At 41.3% G+C, this 21,354-nt stretch overlaps 1 protein-coding gene across 1 annotated transcript in view; it reads right to left on the minus strand.

Annotated features, from left to right (window-relative positions):
• Positions 1 to 3,804: 3,804 nt before the first annotated feature.
• Positions 3,805 to 21,354, minus strand: part of LOC108716491 (inositol-trisphosphate 3-kinase B) — a 68,193-nt gene continuing 50,643 nt past the window's right edge. Inside the window, exons 5-8 of the mRNA XM_018262666.2 lie at positions 19,714 to 19,918; positions 11,525 to 11,626; positions 8,852 to 8,923; positions 3,805 to 4,243 (exon numbers count right to left, since the gene is read on the minus strand). Of these exons, the coding sequence (XP_018118155.1) occupies positions 3,998 to 4,243; positions 8,852 to 8,923; positions 11,525 to 11,626; positions 19,714 to 19,918 (625 nt within the window). The 3' untranslated portion in view covers positions 3,805 to 3,997. The remainder of the gene's footprint in view (positions 4,244 to 8,851; positions 8,924 to 11,524; positions 11,627 to 19,713; positions 19,919 to 21,354) is intronic.

Below are 21,354 nucleotides of genomic sequence, written 5' to 3' on the forward strand. Positions count from 1 at the left end.
GAGTTATATTTTCCTCTAAGGCAGTAGTTGTTGGACCCCCTGGAGGTCCAACTTTTGGTCCGGGTCCGCTAAGTTCATCACAAGGTTCATATGAACTTCGAGCTGGACTATCAGCTGTACAAAAGAGAGTGAAGGGTCACTGTGGGACAATACTCTAACCCTCCCCCAACACACACACACCCAGGGGACCCAGCCAGGCTCAGACTGGGCCGGCTGGACATCGGGGAAAAATGCAGTGGGCCCTGGCTCTCGTGGGCCCCAACCACCCTCTCCGGTCCCTGCAGCAGCAAAAAATTCTGAGACAGCAGCCCCCAGATGGGCCCTGGGCCCCCCAGGCGGACCCTGAAGCCTTACAGTTCCTACTGCTCCAATTAAATGTTGCAAAAATACAAAATTGATGAGGATAAGCCCTGTGATTGGATGATGTAGCCACTAGATGGCAGCTATTGCCTGAAAATGTCTTTTAGCTAGTACAGTAAAAACCCCATTTTAAGTTTTTCAGGGGACCAGAAAAAATAATCCAGGAAAATGTAAAATCATGGAAATGTATTAGGCATAATATATAGATGAGACCACAGAATAGCAATGTAAAATGAGGGAAAACTTAAAATCAGGGGATGTAAAATGGGGGTTCTACTGTATATACTTAAAAACACAATTACTTAATGAGCACTATAATTAGGACTTGTGTTGAAATGACATTTTGACTATTTGTTTAATAAATCCATGTTTTCCTAGAGTTTTGCCATTATAAGGCACTAACTTAAAAGTTGGACTATTTACTGAACTTACAGAAAGTTCTAAATTGAAACTGGCCTCATATTTTTATTTAGAGAAACGACAAAAGCCATGGATATTTCTTAATGACAACAATAGGCAAAATGCAGGTTCAGCATAAGCCCAGTTCATTCAGCTCATGTTGCAAATAGGTGTATACCGCCTCAAAGGATAAGTAAACCTTTAAATTGAGTGAATGTAAAATTGATGAGAGTGTTATTCTAAGCACTTTTGCAATATGCAATCTTGGAAATAATAAAAAAAAATGAATACAAATTGCAAAAGTGCTTAGAATAGCTCGCTCATCAATTTTACATTCACTCAATTTTAAGGTTTACTTATCCTTTTAAATCTATAGTTAATTAGAGGAAGGGACTAGGCCAATTACAGTAGAATACTTTATGTAAATGTTGCACAGGGAATGTATTTGCTGTTACCTCTAGAAGGTGTTATTGCCTCCAGTTTCAACCTTGCCAGCCATAATCCCTGCACATAAACCTCCTATTGTGTTATATTCCCCCTAACAAAAAGAATATAGCTCCTTTCTCCTGTGGCATATCCAATGTTGCCCCCATTCAAATGGTCACCCCTAGTAACAACCTGGTCTTCTGCTTCCCATAATATGCACCCCAAGATGATGGGTATGGCCAGGAGTATAATGGGGATACTTCTAGCAGATCTTAATGATAGCCGATAGTACATAAAATCTTTTTTTTTAAGCTGTTAGGGAGATGCTGGCAATTCAGTAAGATGCTGTAATACTGCAACTCTCACCCTCAGGGAGTTGTAGTTACCTGCTGAAGGGCTGCTCATTGGCTGCAGGATTTGCCCTCCTTGTCAGTACTGGAACTTAGTGAACTCAATAGTAAATGAGGTCTTGGGTTGGTGATGAAACAGGAGAATGGGCGCTCGTGGAAGCTGCCAAATCCTGCTCATTGGCAGAAATCTCACGTCCGGCCTTTCCTCCCTGTGTCCATTCCTAAACGCAGCAATTTCATTCCTTAAAGGGAACTATGGCGAAATATAAGCTTCATCAAATAAGAAACTTTCTAAATACAACCAATTAAATATTCTGCATTGTTTCTGAAATAATCAAGTTTATCTTCACTATCCCTCTCTCAGCATCTGTTTCTCTTCATTCTGTCTTCATTTAGGAGTTGGGTGTCAGAAGAATGATCCAATATATCTTATAGAGGGGCTGTTTTTGCCTAGAAGATGTATTAGAGCTCACTCTATTAAAATCACTAGACATCATGTCTCTCTACATGCAGGATTTGTGCAAAAGGCAGTTATTTTGTTAGATTTTGTTTATACTGGAATCAGTTATTTGAGTGAGCTCTAATACATCTGCTAGGAAAGGAGCGCCCCTATAAGATATATTGGATCATTCATCTGACACCCAACTGCTGCATGAAGACACAATGAAGAGAAACAGATGCTGAGAGAGGAATAGTGAAGATATACGTGATTATTTCAGAAACAATGCAGAATATTTAATTGATTGTATTTAGAAAGTTTCTTACATCAATATGAGGAAGCTTATATTCGATTTTCATTTTTGCGATAGTTCCCCTTTAAAGGGGAAATACAGCAACAGTATATGTGACTTTGGGCTGTTACATTTATTTTCCAGCTTTCATACCTACTTATACTTATGTACTGAGCATGAATCCAATGTTGTGCTGAATAGTAGCTTTACAATAAGGTGACAGGGGCAGCTTTTATACTAACCACACCCCTGAGCCATCACTTTCCTTAGAGAAAAAACAAATACAATTGATGATAAATTCAATTCTATTCATGTTTGGATATTAATATTACATTAAGTTCATGTTATTTCCAAACGGCGGCTCAGTAAAGGCTGGGCTCATTGTACTTGATGTCACACGATGCTTTTATATTCCCGAACTTAACTAAAAAATAAACCAAGCACTCAAAACATCACTATGTATTTCCATCTGCTTAGTAATACGAGTAGTTTCTTTTGAATATGGCTATTCTATGTCATGGATTTTAGGTACAGGGGGGTCTGTAGAACTGTTATACCTGCTATCCCACAGAACCAGTCCCCTCCCAGAGACTATTCTCCACTGTTACTATAGATACCATCTCTCCCTACTATACCTGCTATCCCACAGTCACACTCCCTTCCCAGAGACTATTATCCACTGTTACTATAGGCACCATCTCTCCCTACTATACCTGCTATCCCACAGTCACACTCCCTTCCCAGAGACTATTATCCCACTGTTACTATAGGCACATCTCTCCCTACTATACCTGCTATCCCACAGTCACACTCCCTTCCCAGAGACTATTATCCCACAGTTACTATAGACACCATCTCTCCCTACTATACCTGCTATCCCACAGTCACACTCCCTTCCCAGAGACTATTATCCACTGTTACTATAGGCACCATCTCTCCCTACTATACCTGCTATCCCACAGTCACACTCCCTTCCCAGAGACTATTATCCACTGTTACTATAGACACCATCTCTCCCTACTATACCTGCTATCCCACAGTCACACTCCCTTCCCAGAGACTATTATCCCACTGTTACTATAGGCACCATCTCTCCCTACTATACCTGCTATCCCACAGTCACTCGCCCTTCCCAGAGACTATTATCCCAATGTTACTATAGGCACCATCTCTCCCTACTATACCTGCTATCCCACAGTCACACTCCCTTCCCAGAGACTATTATCCCTCCTGCACATGGAGTAAATATATGATGTGACCATGATCTTTCCTCCACCCTTCTTTCTCTTCCACAGGGCCCCACTATATAAAGGACCTGGGACAGAGGCTTGTACCCCGCTTCATTCAGATCTGGCCCTTGCACTGTTAGTCTTATCAATCCCTAGAAATAAAATCGAATTAAAATTATGAATGTATAAACTAAATAGGTCAGTTGGGTTAAAATAAGATCAGCCATGGTTATAAACTTCCAACCCCTCTAATAAGAAACACCAGAATATATAGATATATATTAAAAATAAGCATTGTCTTTTTTTTTGTTCTGGTAAGAAACTATGTACAAAATCTAAAAAGCACAGATTTTTTTTAAAATAGCTTAGTCTGTTTTCTGGCCTCCCCTGCAGCTGCTGGAGGAGTGGTACATCCAGTCCCTCCCATAAGGGGATAAAGAGGTGCGGTCCAGAAAGTGAGTTGTAGTGCTTTCCTAGAGTATCATTCCCAGGGATGGTGCCTTTAATGTGTTTCTTTTTCTTCTTCTTTGTCTTCTTCTTTCTCTCCATCTCTCACCATCTCCGTTAGGATGTATATCAAATTATCCAGACCCCCCAGGTAACCGTCCTCTCGGTTCCCTTCCACCCAGGAGTTCCGATGGGTTAGGACTTCCCCCTCTGGCAGTGGAGTGGTTTTACCAAAGTCAATCATCCACACCTTGGCGTTCTCCTTCTTATCATGGATAAACAGCAAGGAGCTTCCAATCACCTACAACACAAAGGCAGTCATTACGGCTCTGTCCTATCAGCTAGCTTGTCAGAGTCAGACCTTATTGGTAACTTATGGTGACAGAACCCATCAGGGACTTCTAATATCCTTATCATTTACAGTAGGGGGTACATTATCCCTTATAATACATGAGTGATACTCAGTGTTCCCTTTATAACTCAGCCTGGAGCCTTGTGTCTTTATATGGTCACAGAGCCCCTCAGAGTCCTATAGAGTAACACCAAACATGGCATTACAGAAAGTTTCCCTTTATATTAAAAGCGCATTGCGGTATTGTGGCGTAAAGGAGCTGATTATTAATTTGTTGGTGACAGCAGAAGAGATAAGGATACTTAGCTGGTGCAGAGCAAATGAAACCACAAGACATTTAAAACATAGAAACAGACAAAGGGTGAGACAGAAAATAACAGAACTAAATAAATAACAGGGAAATAGGATTATAGAACTTGGGTAATGGTGAAGGCTGAGTCCTGGAGCTATTATCCTTGGCACAAATACTGTGAACACTTGTTATGACTCCAGACATAAAGGAGAGTTTACAAATGGATAATGACACCTTTTGTGCCTTGACTGGAGGCCACAAGCTGCTTAGAACGTGTGTCTTTAAAGGAAAGGAAAGCAGCAAGGCAATTTATTGCCAATAGATTAGCCACAATTGTGCAAGCTATAACACTTTATTTATTCTGCAGAATGCTTTATCATAAACAGCTCTAGAATCTCTCTGTTTGTTTAGGATAGCAGCTGCTATATTAGCTTGGTGTGACATCACTTCCTGCCTCAGTCTCTCCCTGCTCACTCATAGCTCTGGGCTCAGATTACTGCAGGGAGGGGAGGAGCAAAGGGGAGAGGGAGTGGGAGAGAGGAGCAAACTGAGCATGCTCAAGCCCTAGCCCTGGAGGTTTAAGCTGAAAACAGGAAGTTTGATACAGAAGCCCATGTGTATACAATAGAAGGAAAGAAATGTGGTGTTTCTTTTGACAGAAGACTCAGAGCAGCATTACTTTGAGGGGTTACTAGTGTATTTATATAGACCTTTCGGATAAAGCTTACTTAGTTTTAGCCTTTCCTTCTCCTTTAAGAGAACTGGGCCCAGGGTACCAAGCTGAGAAGGGCCCAACCTGGGAAACATTCATTCTCTCATTGCTATTTAAAAAAGCTGCAGATGTTGATGAAGGTCAAACATTTACACTGTTTTGCACTGTGGGTTGTGGCTGTTGCAAAAAGCTGATTTCAAAGGCCCGGTCTCCCAGCTGTATAAGTGACATAAAATGGGATCTATTATTATTCCTAGTTATGGTATGTGTGTGGATAGTGCTGACCTCATTATATAACCCATGTACGGGGGCGAGTGTCCTTGAGGAAGTTGGGGGGCAGATTCCCACGTGTGCAAGTGCAGAGGCCATTACTCATGATAAAGTAAATAATCGTTGAGCCTATAAATAGAGGCTGGATTTTTCTATGAGCAGAAAGGCAGCGTGCGGAGCTGCAGGGCATCCTGTTTGAGCTTCCCTCCTGCATATTAAGACAGTGAGCTCACAGCATTCCTCAGAAGTCACATCACTGGCAGCGCTCAAAGATCCCGGACCCCCCAGGGTAGGGGCATGGCAGAGTAGAACATTGCACGGCCAAAGTTTCATGGCACAGACAAAATGAAATCCCCCTTCTAGTAATGATTCCTTTGAGCCCCAGGCCACACTCATGCACATATCAAATAGGTGAAGCCTGCAGCATTTAAAGGGGAAGTAAAAGTTCCATAACCTCTATACAGCAGACCTTGTGGGCACAAATGTCCAAAGTAAAACAGGATCCTAGACCATGTAGGTTAAAGGGATTCTGTCATGATTTTTATGATGTCCATTTTATTTCTAAATTACACTGTTTACACTTAGGGTTGCCAGCTTTAGTGAAAAAAAATAACCGGCCAGTGGGGGGCGGGTACAAAAAGGAGGCTGGCCATGACACAAAAGGGGTGGGGCTACATAGCGTGCTGCAAAAAGGGGCGGAGCAACATCGCAGTGATGTGAAGAACAGTACAAAAAAAGGTAAGTTCTGCGCAAATGGGGGCAGGCCGAGGGCTTTTTTTAAAGGATATTACAAATTACCGGCAACTGGCTAGGCCAGTAAAATACCGGCCGGGTGGCAACCCTATTTACACTGCAAATAATTCACGCTACAATATAAAATTTCATTCCTGAACCAACAAGTGTATTTTTTTAGTTGTAATATTGGTGTGTAGGTGCATATCAGGTCATTTTGCCTGGTCATGTGCTTTCAGAAAGAGCCAGCACTTTAGGATGGAACTGCTTTCTGGCAGGCTGTTGTTTCTCCTACTCAATGTAACTGAATGTGTCTCAGTGGGACCTTGCTTTTACTATTGAGTGTTGTTAGATCTACCAAGCAGCTGTCTTGTGTTAGGGAACTATTATCTGGTTACCTTCCCATTGTTCTGTGACTGACATTTATCAAAGCACAAGTCAAATGACTGGGGGCACCTGGGAAACTGACAATATGTCTAGCCCCATTTCAGATTTCAAAATTAAATGTAAAAAAATCTGTTTTCTCTTTTGAGAAAAGGATTTCAGTGCAGAATTAAGCTGGAGAAGCACTATTAACTGATGCTTTTGAAAAAAAACATGTTTTCTCATGACAGTATCCCATTAAGCCTTCCACCTTACCTCCTACTTGCACATTTCAACCTACCTGTGCCCATGCTATCCACACCTTTCAGGTCCATACTGGCATTTGGAAGCTGTGGCAAATGCTATGGGAGTGCATTATAGTGCACTTAAAATGCCAGGTCTTATTTTCGCAGTCTGGACATGACACCCTCCCTCTTTTCTGCACCTGTGCTGTCAGCTGGCTCTAGTCTGCACTACTTCTGAGCAAGTGGAGGGCAAAATAAACTGTAATCTAGGGTGATTTTATGGAGGGTTGGAATATTTTTGCCTGAGGGGCCTATACAAAATTGCTGACTCCTTGAGGGTGGCAATTTGTTAGGAACACCCCGCTGACTAAAATCCCTTGCCCTTTACCCTGAGCTGACAGGTGCCCAGCCACAACCCTCCTCTGGTCCCCCACGAGTACCTGTGCTTTGCATTATGACCTCATGACTATCTCCGGGTGAGGAGGCGGGACCTTTATATAATGGAAAGCGGGGCTTTCACACACACTCACTAATGTGCTGGCAAACAAACAGATGACCCGCACCTGACTCTAAAGCTGGCCATAGACGCACAGATCCTATCGGGGAAAGATCATTGCGTCTATGGCCACCTTCCTGCTCCTTCACCACCTGCACCCAACTCTAACCCAGCACATCTCTGTATTACAGACCTGCGCCCGCCCCGTACACAGGTGTAAGTGTATAACATGGAAAGACTGGAGGCAGAAGCAGCACATAGTAAGGTCGTGTGGAGTGGGCACATAGTAAGCACACACATAAACACACACACTTACTGTTTCAGCTTTGTAGCCACTACTGAAACATATAAACATCATGTTTATTCAAGGGATACCATAAAGGGCCAGTAAACTGTATCTATTAACTTTCCAATGGCATCTAGAGATGATGACTAAATACTGTATTCTATTTGCTTTGCTTCTGGCTCAGCAAACAGGTTCAGTCATATACAAGCTGCTACTGTCCCACATCCTTACACAGCCCTTCTGTACTGTCCCTCTTTATAAGAGCCAACAGTGGCTAAAGGTTGCCTACAACCATCTTTAATAAGGTGCCCACGTCTAACTGGTCTACGAAAGGGGCTGTGTAAGTTTTGAAACAGCAATGCAGGCAGCATTTTTAACCTATACCCTAATAAAGGAAGTTGTTGATAACCCGACTCTAACCTGATGTGGGGGATGGGAAGGTATTCTTTTAGCAAGAAGCTTATAGCCTGTACAGAGAGGTACCAAATAGCTATACAGCATAGAGAGATCCCATAAAACTATGGCAGCATAGGTATTCCCCTGTACTATGCACAATTCAGCAGGAGCAGCCCCTAAGTTTGCTCATTGCCTGTACAGCGATATACCATAAATCCATGGCAGCATAATTAAGCAGGAACAATCTCTTAAAACTGAGTTGGCAGCTTTTCTACCCATGTATTGACCCATCTCGACAGCCTCTGGATATATTTTGGGAAGGTTTGAAAACCCTGTCAGACGAAGACCAAATCTGCACATTGATGGGGTCCTCTCCCAACAAGCCTGTATAGACCTCTCTTATGATTTGATCACTGACCCCTGGAACAAACAATCAGATCGGTCCCATTTGGGACTGTAATGTGTAGGCGCAGCTTAAGTTTGCTCTAACTATAGCAGCATAGTTGTTCCCTGTAATAAGCCCAATTCAGCAGGAACAGTACTGTAAATTTGCTCATAGCGAGTTTAGAGAGATACCATAACATTATGCTGGCTCAGGTATTTATTCTCCTGTACTAATCACAGTACAACGGGACAGCAGGGTATGGTTGCACATCGATCCTTCAATAATCAGATTTATGGGTCTCTGAGCCCATTATTCTTATAAGATGCAGGATCATCAGTACCAGGATCTTATGTTAAATAATATAGTTTATCCCTTCTTACCTCGTGGGTCTCAAAGAAAGGAGACTTCTCCAGCATGGCACGCATGTCCTCCAGGCGCTCTAGGTACAACTTCTGAAAAGAAAGAAACATATACAGTTGTGTGTCACACATATATATATATATATATATTGTGATATGGTAAAAGGAAAATGCAGGTCAGTTCTGGGGTTAAGGGCCCCGGATGAAGTATATTGCAGTTAAGAAAGTGCATTGTTATTCTTTTTGAGGGTATCCAGGGCTGGAATGGAGGAAAGAATCTGGGCGGCCTTCCATTTCATTCCAGACTGACCTGGGTGTGGTGTTAGCAACATACCCATAAATGAGTCAGGTGTTTAATTTTAGTGTGTGTGAGGGGCTGAGAGCTGCTGTGAACTCAAGCTGGAAGTGACACAGAGATACAAATACAGATTTGCCTACTGAAACTACAAGCCGGGGGCCATTGCTTTTGCACACCATACCTCCCAACATTTTGGAAACAAAAAGAGGGACAAAAAAAGGTTAATTTTTTTGACCATGCCCATTTTTTGAGGCCACACCCCCTAATTAGCTTGTTCACTTTAAAAAATTTGGCAGGTTATAAAAGTGTGAACATATTTCTGTGTTTTTTTTCCAGTTATTACAGTTTTTCTAATGGAAGGTGAAATTGCCCTTTAAGCTGAGTCTAACTTTTCCCAAGGGACCTGTTATCTGATACTGTTACAATTACTTATTTGCTTATCTAGATACATTTGAATTGTTACAAATGTATCTTATCTTCTGTTGTAGCTGTTCTGGGCTCTCTGCCAAAAGCCAATTAAGTTAAGAAACGTTGTTGCTTTTTCTGGCTGTTCAGCGCAGAGAAAAACGGGGCTTTCCAGTACATATGAGGGACTGCAGGTTGAGCTGTCAAAAGAGGGACTGTCCCTCTAAAAACGGGACAGTTGGGAGGTATGCATCAGACACTGAAGAAACTGAGCTGAATCAGTAAGTGCTGGACTGTGATAAGTTTTATTACATTTCACGTGCTGAAACCTTGTGTTTATGCTGTCTGTTTTAATGGCTTCAAATAAAGTAGCCCAGGCTGAATTGGACTGAATTAAGGCTCTGTGTATTGATTCTGTGCTACAAAAAATGCCGTGGTCATGATTCCTGGTGATTCTCCAGCTAGAACTATAAAAGTAATCAGCCAGCATGCAGCCCATCTGCCATACACTGTATTGTCTGCCTAATAACAGACCCACGGGCACAGCACCAGGTGGGGGGATATGTACAAATGCCCTGACAGTGAGATAAATAAGTAAAGCGGCAGTGGAACAGTCTGTCAGTGTAAATAATCCTGCCAATCAGCAAGAGAGGAACAGATTGGGAGTCACAGAGCCAAATTGATAGGAACAGGCTAAGTCTACTTCTACCTAAAGGAAAACTCCACCCAAACGTGATTTCTTTTTCCGAAAAACACATTCATTACTAATGATGAGCGAATTTGTCCTGTTTCATCACAAAATTTGCGAAACTGTGAAAAATGTACACGTGTGACAATTTTTCTTGCTCCAAATGCATTAAAGTCAATGGGCATTTTTTCTTATGGCGACTTTTTCGTCATAATGCATTTGGTCAGGGCAAACAGGGAGATTAGTCACGCGGCGACAAAGCTCCTCTTCTTCAGGGCAAATAATCTCCCCAAACTGCCTTCCCGCTGGCTGATTCATTTTCTGAAGTCGCCTGAAGATTCCACTCCGAGTGCCATCCCGCCAGCGATTTACATTGTAGCCGACGGGAAGGCAGGGGAGTCAGTTTGGGGAGATTAGTTGACCCGAAGAATAGGAGATTTGTAGCTGGGTGACTAATCTCCCCGAATCTGTCTGTGTGCCCTGACCCTTAAAGTTTTTCTTATGGCGACTTTTTTGTCCCAATGCATTTTAAGTCAATGGGCGTCTTTTCTTATGATGACTTTTTTCTCCAAATGCATTAAAGTGAATGGGTGCTTTTTCTTATGGAGACTTTTTTTGTCCTAATGCATTAAAGTCAATGGGCGTCTTTTCTTATGGCGACTTTTTTCTCCAAATGCATTATAGTCAATGGGTGTTTTTTCTTATGGTCGTTTTGGATTTGCAGAAGGACAGCCCTACACACCACTTGCAGCACAGAAGTGAGTAGGACAAAGTGCAACACCTTGGATACGTTCCTTAGTAGACGTGACCAAGAGTGCTCACAATTGAGAGAATGACAAAACTGGGACCAAACTGGGGGTTCAAACTGAGCAAGCTCATTAAATGCAGCAGGAAACTCACCCAGTGTTATTATGGTCATAAATATATGTTACTTTATAGGGATGCACCAAATTCACTATTTGGGGTTCGGCCGAATCCAGGAATCCTTCATGAAAGATTTGTCCAAATACAGAAGCAAATCCTAATATGCGTATACAAATTAGGGACAGGAAGGGAAAAAAGGGAAAAAATTCTTACTTCCTTGTTTTGTGACAAAAAGTTACATGATTTCCTTCCCATCCTAATTTGCATATGTAAATTAGGATTCAGATTCAGTTCGGCCAGGCGCTAGGTTTTGGATTAGGTTCGGTCAGGCGCGAGGAGGATTGGGCCAAATCTGAATCCTGTTGCAAAAGACTGAATCCTGGATTTGGTTCATCCCTAGTACTATACAATATCCACATAGTGTGATGCCAGCACTTACCAAAATCTTTTGGTTTCCTTTAGTAAAACCTCGGAATGCCTCCATCACTTGCTCTCGCGTTTTGGTCTTTTTAAAGTCTCTGTTCACTGTTCCATCCTCATTCTGCAAAAGAAAAACAGGAAATGGGGGGGTCATATAAAATGAAATGGTAGAAGCCAAATCTGTGCTATTTTATACTAGATATTGGTAGATAAGCGACATATCTATGCTGGAAGAGCTACTAGAATAGCCTTGGGATTAAAGTTGGCCATAGACGCAAAGATCCGATCGTACGAATCCTCGAACGATCGGACTTCCCCATCTCCCGACCTGCCACTAACCATTCAGATCAAATAAAGTACAAAAGAACAGATCAGCCGATGTTCTGCCCCTGACAGCAATCGTACGAAAGTTATGTCCGACCAAAACTGGTGACAGTCTCCCTCTGAAAATCGTATGATCGGCAATACATGCAGAGTTATTATCGGCAGCCGACAGAAATCTTTTAACCTGTCCGATCGACCAAACGACTGATCTCAGGCGGACGAAAAATGTTGCGACTCTCCACACACAGTCCGAAAATCGTATGAATCCTCGATTCGGATCTTTGCGTCTATGGCCAGATTAAGTTGTACTTTTAGGGGCAGGTTTATCAAAGGTCGAGGTGAATTTTCAAATGAAAAAAATTTGAATTTCGAGATATTTTTTGTGTACTTCAACTAGGGAATACTCCAAATTCGATTGGATTTTGAAAAAAATGTGAAAATTCCAATATCGAAATTTATCATGTACTGTCTCTGTAAAAATTTGACTTTGACCATTCCCCATCTAAAACCTGCCGAATGGCTGTTTTATCCTATGGGGGACCTCCTAGAACCTATTTGGAGTGAATTGGTGAAAAATCGAAGTTTTTTGGGGGGGGGGGGAACTTTGAATCGAATTCGATCGAATGCGCTATTCCTTCGATTCGTACTATTCTATCAAAAACAGACCTATTTGACCAAAAAATAAACTTCAACTTAATTTCGGTTGGTCTTTTTGAATTCGAATTTTGAAGTTTTTTTCAATTCGAAATTCGACCCTTGATAAATATGCCCCTTAGTGTACAGGTATGGGATTCGTAGTAGACTTAAAGGGCATGGAAAGTCTAAAGTAGAATAAGGCTAGAAATGCTGTATTTTGTATACTAAATAAAAACATGAACTTACTGCACCACAAGCCTAATCAAACAAATAATTTATGCTTTCAAAGTTGGCTACTGGGGGTCACCATCTGGTAACTTTGTTAAACATCTTTGCAAGACTAAGACTGTGCACATGCTCAGTGTGGTCTGGGCTGCTTAGGGATCATCATAAACAAAGCTGCTTGAGTTCTGCATGGCTGGGAAATAGTCATGTGCGGGTCGAGAATTTCTCGACCCCCGCCCGACCCTACCCCGCCTGCTCCTTACCCGCATCCGACCTGGGCCCGCTGCTCCCCTTTATTTATAGACCCATGCCCGCCCTGCAGTGACGTCACAAAAGTGGCGGAAGTCTATAAATTCCGGCACCGGAATCCGGCAGTACTAGGTCGCCGGATTCTGGATAACAGGTGCCATACCCGTATATGAATAAAGGCTTATTTTTAACACTTACAGAATAATATTTTCATCCATATATAACAGGCATATATAGGAAGAAATACAGGTGTGGGATCTGTTATCAAGAAAGCCCTGAATTACAGAAAGGCTGTCTCCCATAGACTCCATTTTATCCAAATCTAAATTTTTGAAAATTATTTCCTTTTTCTCTGTAATAATAAAACAGTAACTTGTACTTAATCCCAAATACAGTATAATATAATTCATTCTTATTGGAAGCAAAACCAGCCTATTGAGTTTATTTAATGTTTACATGATTTTTAGCAGACGTAAGGTATGAAGATCCAAATTACAGAAAGATCCATTATATGGAAAACCCCAGGTCCAAGAGCATTCTGGATAACAGGTCCCATTCTTGTTCTCATACTGAACAAAAGGACCCTGGTTGCAGTTTAGCAGCAGCTGGAGGACTGCAGGTTGCACACCATTGGTGTAACTATAGAGCAGTGATCCCCAACCAGTAGCTCGTGAGTAACATGTTGCTCTCCAACCCCTTGGATGTTGCTCCCAGTGGCCTCAAAGCAGGTGCTTATTTTTGAATTCCAGACTTGGAGGCAAGTTTTGGTTGTTTAAAAACCAGGTGTACTGCCCAACAGAGTCTCAATGTAGGTTGACAGTCCACATAGGGGCTACCAAATGGCCAATCACAGCACTTATTTGGCAACCCAAGAACATTTTTCATGCTAGTGTTGCTCCCCAACTCCTTTTACTTCTGAATGTTGTTCACGGCTTCAAAAGGTTGGGAATCCCTGCTATAGAGGAAGGAAACCCCACAGTTTCACATTTCTCCCAACATTTTGGAAATAAAAAGAGGGACAAAAAAGTTTCCACGCACAGTGCGGCAATTTTTTGACCACACCCCCTACTTACCATGTTTATTTTACAAAATTTGGCAGGTTATGAAAATTTTAACATATTTCTGTGTTTTTTTCCCCAGTTATTACAGTTTTGCTAATGAAGGTGAATTGCCCTTTAAGCTGTGAGTCTAACTTTTCCCAAGGGACCTGTTATCTTAAATTGTTACAATTACTTATTTGCTTATCTCAAAATTGTTACAAAAGTGTCTTATCTGCAGCTGTGGCTGTTCTGGGCTCTCTGCCAAAAGCCAATTAAGTTAGAAACAGTGTTTCTTTTTCTGCCTGTTCAGTGCAGAGAAAATCGTAACTTTCCAGTACAAACGAGGGATTGCAGGTTGAGCTGTCAAAAGAGGAACTGTCCCTCTAAAAGCAGGACAGTTGGGAAGTTTGGTTTCAGGGGGGCCTGAGTGACAGTGGGGACCACATCACAGGCTCCTCTTCCTCTAAACTGAAGGAAAAACCCCCTCCCTAGCTGATCCTACTTTACCTCGGCGTGAGTGGGCAGAGACACAAACAGATGGCAGTTGCAGAGGTAGGAGGGATGGGTTTGCAATGCATGCTGGTTCCTCCAAACATTTTCCCCTGATGTCTATACTGAGAATATCTAAAATTATTACACAATTTATGTCTTTTGCATGTTATGTTTATTTTTTTCCCCAGGGGCCCCTCTGCAGCTGGTGGGCCCCGTAGTCCTAAACCTGCCCCAGACTGTGAGTGCCTTTAATAATATGGCATCACATTGTAAAGGTCAGCGTGGGTTTGTGGTGTAATTCGCTTCCTGTTCAGGCAATCGAGCATCACCCTAATTGTGAAACCAATGTGTCCGGTTCCTCTGCCAGCTGCCTATAATGCTGCACAAGTAAAGCCAACCCTCAGCGCTAGAGCGGTAGCAGAACTACAAATCCCTGGATGCTACTGCAGCGCTTGCAAAGGCTGAAGGAGCCAATACAGAATCACACATGCTGTTTGGGTTAGATTTTTAAAGGAGAACTAAAGCCTAACTAAAGAAGTAGCTAGAAATGGAGTACATTATGTTTTGAGTACCAGCCCAAGCCCTTTAGCAGTAAAGATCTGTGTCTCCAAAGATGCCCCAGTAGCTCCCGTCTTCTTTTCTGCTCATTCACTGCACCTGCTCTGTGCTGCTGTCACTTACTGAGCTTAGGGACCCACTCACAATATACAGTACATATAGAATAGAAATGTCATAATATAAGGCTGATTAGTAATTAATACAGATAATTACTACATGGCAGCACAGAAACCAGTGCAATTAGCATCAGAATTTAATAATCAGCCCTGTAGCATCAGTTTATATTTCAGACCAACCTCATTTTCTGCTGGATAATTAGTGACGAGCCCTAAGCTTAGCTTCTCAACAGCCAATCAGAGCCCACTGAGCATGTGAGTGTCACAGACACTTTCCAAGATGGTGACCCCCTGTGACAAGTTTGAAGTCCTGGATCATTGCTGCTATTGACTGAAACTTTAGGCTGGTGCAATAAGTTCAGTATATAAAATATGGCATTTTTAGATATATATTTTTAGGGTTTAGTTGTCCTAAAACTCTAAAAAGATGTGTATTGTTAACTGCATTTTGCATGGGTGCTTAGAAACCAGTGCAGTCTGAGGCCTATGCCAGTTAGTGTTTATGTAGCATGTGGATTTCACATATGCCCTGTATTAGATAAGTCACCACTGCTGCAGGGCAAGTTACAAACAAGGAATACAGTAAAGGGCACATTTATTAAGGGTCTAATTGAAAATTTGAATTAGAATTCAAATTACATTTTTTTATGGTCAAAACTCTCAAATTTGCATTGTAAATTATTCAAACTTGATTCGAGTTTTAATTCGAATTTTGAGATTTATCATACTCTGGCCCTTTAAGAACTCAAATTCAACTATTCACCACCTAAAACCTGCCAAATTACTGTATAAGTCAATGGGAGAGGTCCAGGGATCAATTTGCTGATGTTTGTAGCCTTCCTGACATTCAAGTTTTTTTTATAATTCAAATTCGATTGAATTGAATTCGATTCAAGTTTTCAGGTCGTTTAAATTCGTACGAGTTAAAAAAAAAACCAACTATTTTATTAATAAAATTTCGAATTTATGGGAATTTAGGGGAGTTTCAAAAAACTCCCATGAATTCGAAATTCGACCTTTAATAAATGTGATTCTAAGCGGCAGATTTATCAAAGGTCGAGGTGAATTTTCAAATTTTCGAATTTCAAGCTATTTTTTGTGTACTTCGACTAGGGAATAGTCCAAATTTGATTTGAATTTGAGAAAAATTCGAATATCGAAATTTATCATGTACTGTCTGTTTAAAAATTCGACTTCAACCATTCGCCATCAAAAACCTGCCGAATTGCTGCTTTAACCTATGGGGGACCTCCTAGAATCTATTTGGAGTCAATTGGTGGACTTTGAAAAATCTAAGTTTTTTTGGGGGAAAACTTCTAATCAAATTCGATCGGACGCGCTATTACTTCGATTCATACAATTTAATACGGACCTATTCGACCAAAAAAAACTATGACTTACTTTTGGTTCGTCTTTTTGAATTCGAATTTCGAAGTTTTTTCAATTGGAAATTCGACCCTTGATAAATATGCCCCTAAATGTAATTTATTTAAAATTTCAGTTCAGGCAGGAGACTTTTTTTTTCTTTTTAAATGCCACTCTGTCTAACTGTCGGCATGGGGCACAGAGACGGTTTGTAGGAATTACGTACACGTTGGGCCCTTTGCCAGACCCTAGGGATTTGCTGAGTAAAAGATTCTGTTAATGGAAAGATGAGGTACAATGTTATGGTGGGTCCATTCCTGTTCTCTGCTAGACACGTAGACGGCTGCTGCTGGCGTAACTGCCCCCCACTGAGTGTCACATTGTAATCCCTCTAACATGGGGGCACCAGAGGCCAAGAATCAATATTGGGCTTGTCTGAAGGGGACATAGGAGCTGTGTTTAACCAGACTGAAATGACTAAACTAAATTACATCAGTGAGGCCACGTTGTTAATCAGATTTATCTTCCCTTTTTTACTGCATATTATAGGCATGTCCTGTGCATGATACCCCCATACTTTACTGTCTAAAGGAAACAATATGGCAGATCCTCCCCATATGTATAAATTAATAATTCAGGTATGGTATCTATTATCCAGAATGTTCTGGACCTGAGTCTTTCCAGATAACGGGTCTTTCCGTAATTTAGATCTTCAAACCTTAACTGTCATGGGAAAAATTTTTTTTTCCAAAACGCATCAGTTAATAGTGCTGCTCCAGCAGAATTCTGCACTGAAATCCATTTCTCAAAAGAGCAAACAGATTTTTTTATATTCAATTTTAAAATCTGACATGGGGCTAGACATTTTGTCAATTTCCCAGCTGCCCCCAGTCATGTGACTTGTGCCTGCACTTTAGGAGAGAAATGCTTTCTGGCAGGCTGCTGTTTTTCCTTCTCAATGTAACTGAATGTGTCTCAGTGAGACATGGGTTTTTACTATTGAGTGTTGTTCTTAGATCTACCAGGCAGCTGTTATCTTGTGTTAGGGAGCTGCTACCTGTTTACCTTCCCATTGTTCTTTTGTTTGGCTGCTGGGTGGAAAAGGGGAGGGGGTGATATCACTCCAACTTGCAGTACAGCAGCAAAGAGTGATTGAAGTTTATCAGAGCACAAGTCACATGACTTGGGGCAGCTGGGAAATTGACAATATGTCTAGCCCCATGTCAGATTTCAAAATTGAATATAATAAAATCTTTTTGTTCTTTTGAGAAATGGATTTTAGTGTAGAATACTGCTGGAGCAGCACTATTAACTGATTCATTTTGAAAAAAAAAATTTTTTCCCATGACAGTATCCTTTTAAGACTACTAGAAAATCATATAAGCATTAAATAAACCCAAATAGGCTGGTTTTGCTTCCTATAAGGATTAATTATATCTTAGTTGGGATCAAGTACAAGCTTCAGTTTTATTACTATAGAGAAAAAGGAAATCATTTTTAAAAATTTGGATTATTTGGTTATAATGGAGTCTATGGGAGACGGGCTTTCCGTAATTCGAATCTTTCTGGATAACAGGTTTCCGGATAACGGATCCCATACCTGCACATTCAAATGGAATGTAAACCATCAAAATTAAGTCTGTGAGCAGAGAAAAGTACTCTGATGAGCAATTTATTAAAGGAATAGACACACCAAAAAATAAAAGCGTTTTAAAGAAATTAAAATATTATGTACAATTGCTATTCATTGGTAACAGTTATGCATTTGCTTTAGGAAGACAACTATAATATATGTAAACAGGCTATTGTGCATCTATGGGGGCAGTTATTCAAGCTAAAAAAAGAGAAAAGGCACAGGCTATTTAGCAGATAACAGATAAGCTCTGTATTCGAATACAATGGGATTCTACAGAGAGCATCCTGTATCTGCTATGTATCCTATGCTTTGAATGGCGGCCCCACGGCTACTGAGCAGCTTGTTTATATAAACTATAGTAGTGTTTCTAAAGCAAACACACCAGTTGTACCAGTGCAGGAGAATAGCACATTATATTTTCATTACTGTTCCTTTAAGAAGTGTTTTGTACACACAGTATCCTATAAAGTCTTATTGTACTGTAAAGAACAATGATATTGTCATTAAAGGCAAGTAATGTATGTGGAAGACTCATGTTCCATCATTTCCTTCTCCCACAGGAGATTTTTACTGCTGCTTGACCGCTTGTGTCGGATCTAATTTACAAGGCTTCTAACATTAGAAAAGAAAACTAGGAAATCCATGAACATCCTGCTGGTTAGCAATAATAAGGCAATTGTTCTATACATAGAGTATCCTTCCTCACAGGCACCTGGTAGTTAGGTGTAAGCCAGCTGCATCCAGTGGACATGGGGGGCATATTTATCAAGTAAAAAGTCCGACCAAACTAGAATCCACAATTGCACCTTAATTATTATTAAAAAAGCACAATTTAATCAGATCTGGGACAAACAGGAATAAAGTGAGCGAAAATCCGAATCGTATGAGGAATTGCTTGATTTTTTCTCGCTTTTTTTTCCGAAAAGCCAGAGTTTTTTCGGGATTTTTGCCCGAAAAGCCCGAAATAGTTGGATTTTCTGGCTAATTCCAGTGCAGTCCACTGAAACTTCAAAATAGGCTATGGAGTTCTCCCATTGACTTATAGGTAGGGATGCACTGAATCCACTGTTTTGGATTCAGAGGAACCCCCGAATCCTTTGTGAAAGATTCGGCCGAATGCCGAACCGGATCCAAATATTATTTGCATATGCAAATTAGGGGTGGGAAAACATTTTTTACTTCCTTGATTTCCCTCCTTGTCCCTAATTCGGTTAGGCCAGGCAGAAGGATTTGGGGGAATCCGAATCCTGCTTAAAAAGCCTGAATCCGAACCAAATCCTGGATTCGGTGCATCCCGGATTTTCAGATTCTGACTTTTTCCATCCTCGGGGTATGATAATCTTGAAAAATTTTAGTTTTTTCCCAATAAAAATTCGGATTTTATAGTAAAAAAAATTGGCATTCGGACTTTATTAAATAACCCCCTATGAGTAGGGAATCAGAGGGGCAAAATAATACTTCCTCCCTTTAAAAATGGAAACAAATCAAACAGCATCTTCTACAATCCTAGTTAGTGGCTCATAAAGAAGTATTCTGCAGGCTGCTATGTAATAAAATAAAGTTGCACCTTGATGCCTTCAATACGGAAGCCAAGAGTAGACGTGGAACTGATGGTCTCTCTCCATGTCATGTAACGGGGCTTGGTGACGGCACGTTGCTGGTTCTCCTCCTCTGTCGGGGCTTGCGGGTCTACCTCAATCATTTTGAGATACATATCCTTCCTCAGGCTGGGCTTCTTCCTGGCTTTCATCAGCTCTTCCTCTAAATAAGTCCTGGGAATAGGGAAAATGGACAAAGAACAATTTTAGCCCTACAAAATTAAAGATTAACCCCTGGGGCTGTAAAGGTCATCCACAGGCTTATAAAAGCTGTCCCTCGACCCATGTATGGGGCCTTCCTAATCAGGCAGGAGAAAAAAATATCCAGTAGGGGAGAACCATATTGGTGCATTGATACAACGAAGGAGTCTTCCATTATGAGCTGATCGTTGACCCTAGGGCCATACATTCAGTTCATCCTGATTTAGTCCAGTATGTCAGTGGCCAGATAGGGTAAAAATATCTGCTTTGCCACATGGTGTACCTTAAAGGAGAAGTAAAGGCTAAAATTAAGTAAGCTTTATCAGAAAGGTCTATATAGATACACCATTAAACCCTCCTCTGTCAAAAGAAACACAGCATTTCTTTCCTTCTATTGTGTACTCATAGGCTTCTGTATCAGACTTACTGTTTTCATCTTAAACCTCCAGGGCTAGGACTTGAGCATGCTCAGTTTGCTCCTCTCTCCCTGTCCCCCTCCCTCCTCCCCTCCCTGCTGTAATCTGAGCCCAGAGCTATGAGTGAGCAGGGAGAGACTCAAGAAGGAAGTGATGTCACACCTAGCTAACATGGCAGCTGCTATCCTAAACAAACAGAGAGTTTCTAGAGCTGTTTACTAGCTTGCACTATTGTCGCTAATCTATTGGCAATAAAGTGCTTCAGAAGCTTTCCTTCTCCTTTTACCCTGGAGTGGGATGTCAACATTCAATCTTCCCATTAGGTGATTAAGCCCTGTATCTTAAACTCAACATTCCTAGTGTCTACTGTGTACCAGCAGCTGCCTGCTGCCCGCTGAAAATGCACTACTACAACTGAGCACAGGCAGGGCTGCTTTCACAATGAGGTGCAACAACATTGGTAAATGTATAAGAGTTACTAAAAGAACAGGTCATATATTTCCATCAACAATGTTTGTCCCCTCTAGCAGAGATTACAGATTTAATGCACTAAACAGAGCAAGCTAATGTCCTCATAGCAAAGATAAGGGAGAAGGTTTGAGTGATTTTCCATTGCTTCTGGATTGCAATCAACCTACAGAGCAAACATGCATATCAAATGCAAACCCACGCATCCCACCCTCACAGTGTGTTCTATAGCTCTGCACGAAATGAGAGGCAGAGCTGCCTTTGGTTATCATCTCTCCTTACTATACCTGCTATCCCACAGTCACACTCCCTTCCCAGAGACTATTATCCACTGTTACTATAGGCACCATCTCTCCCTACTATACCTGCTATCCCTCAGTTACACTCCCTTCCCAGAGACTATTATCCACTGTTACTATAGACACTATCTCTCCCTACTATACCTGCTATCCCACAGTCACAGTCCCTTCCCAGAGACTATTATCCAACTGTTACTATAGGCGCCATCTCTTCCTACTATACCTG

Source organism: Xenopus laevis, chromosome 5L (assembly GCF_017654675.1).
Source record: "Xenopus laevis strain J_2021 chromosome 5L, Xenopus_laevis_v10.1, whole genome shotgun sequence".
NCBI classification, from domain to species: domain Eukaryota; kingdom Metazoa; phylum Chordata; class Amphibia; order Anura; family Pipidae; genus Xenopus; species Xenopus laevis.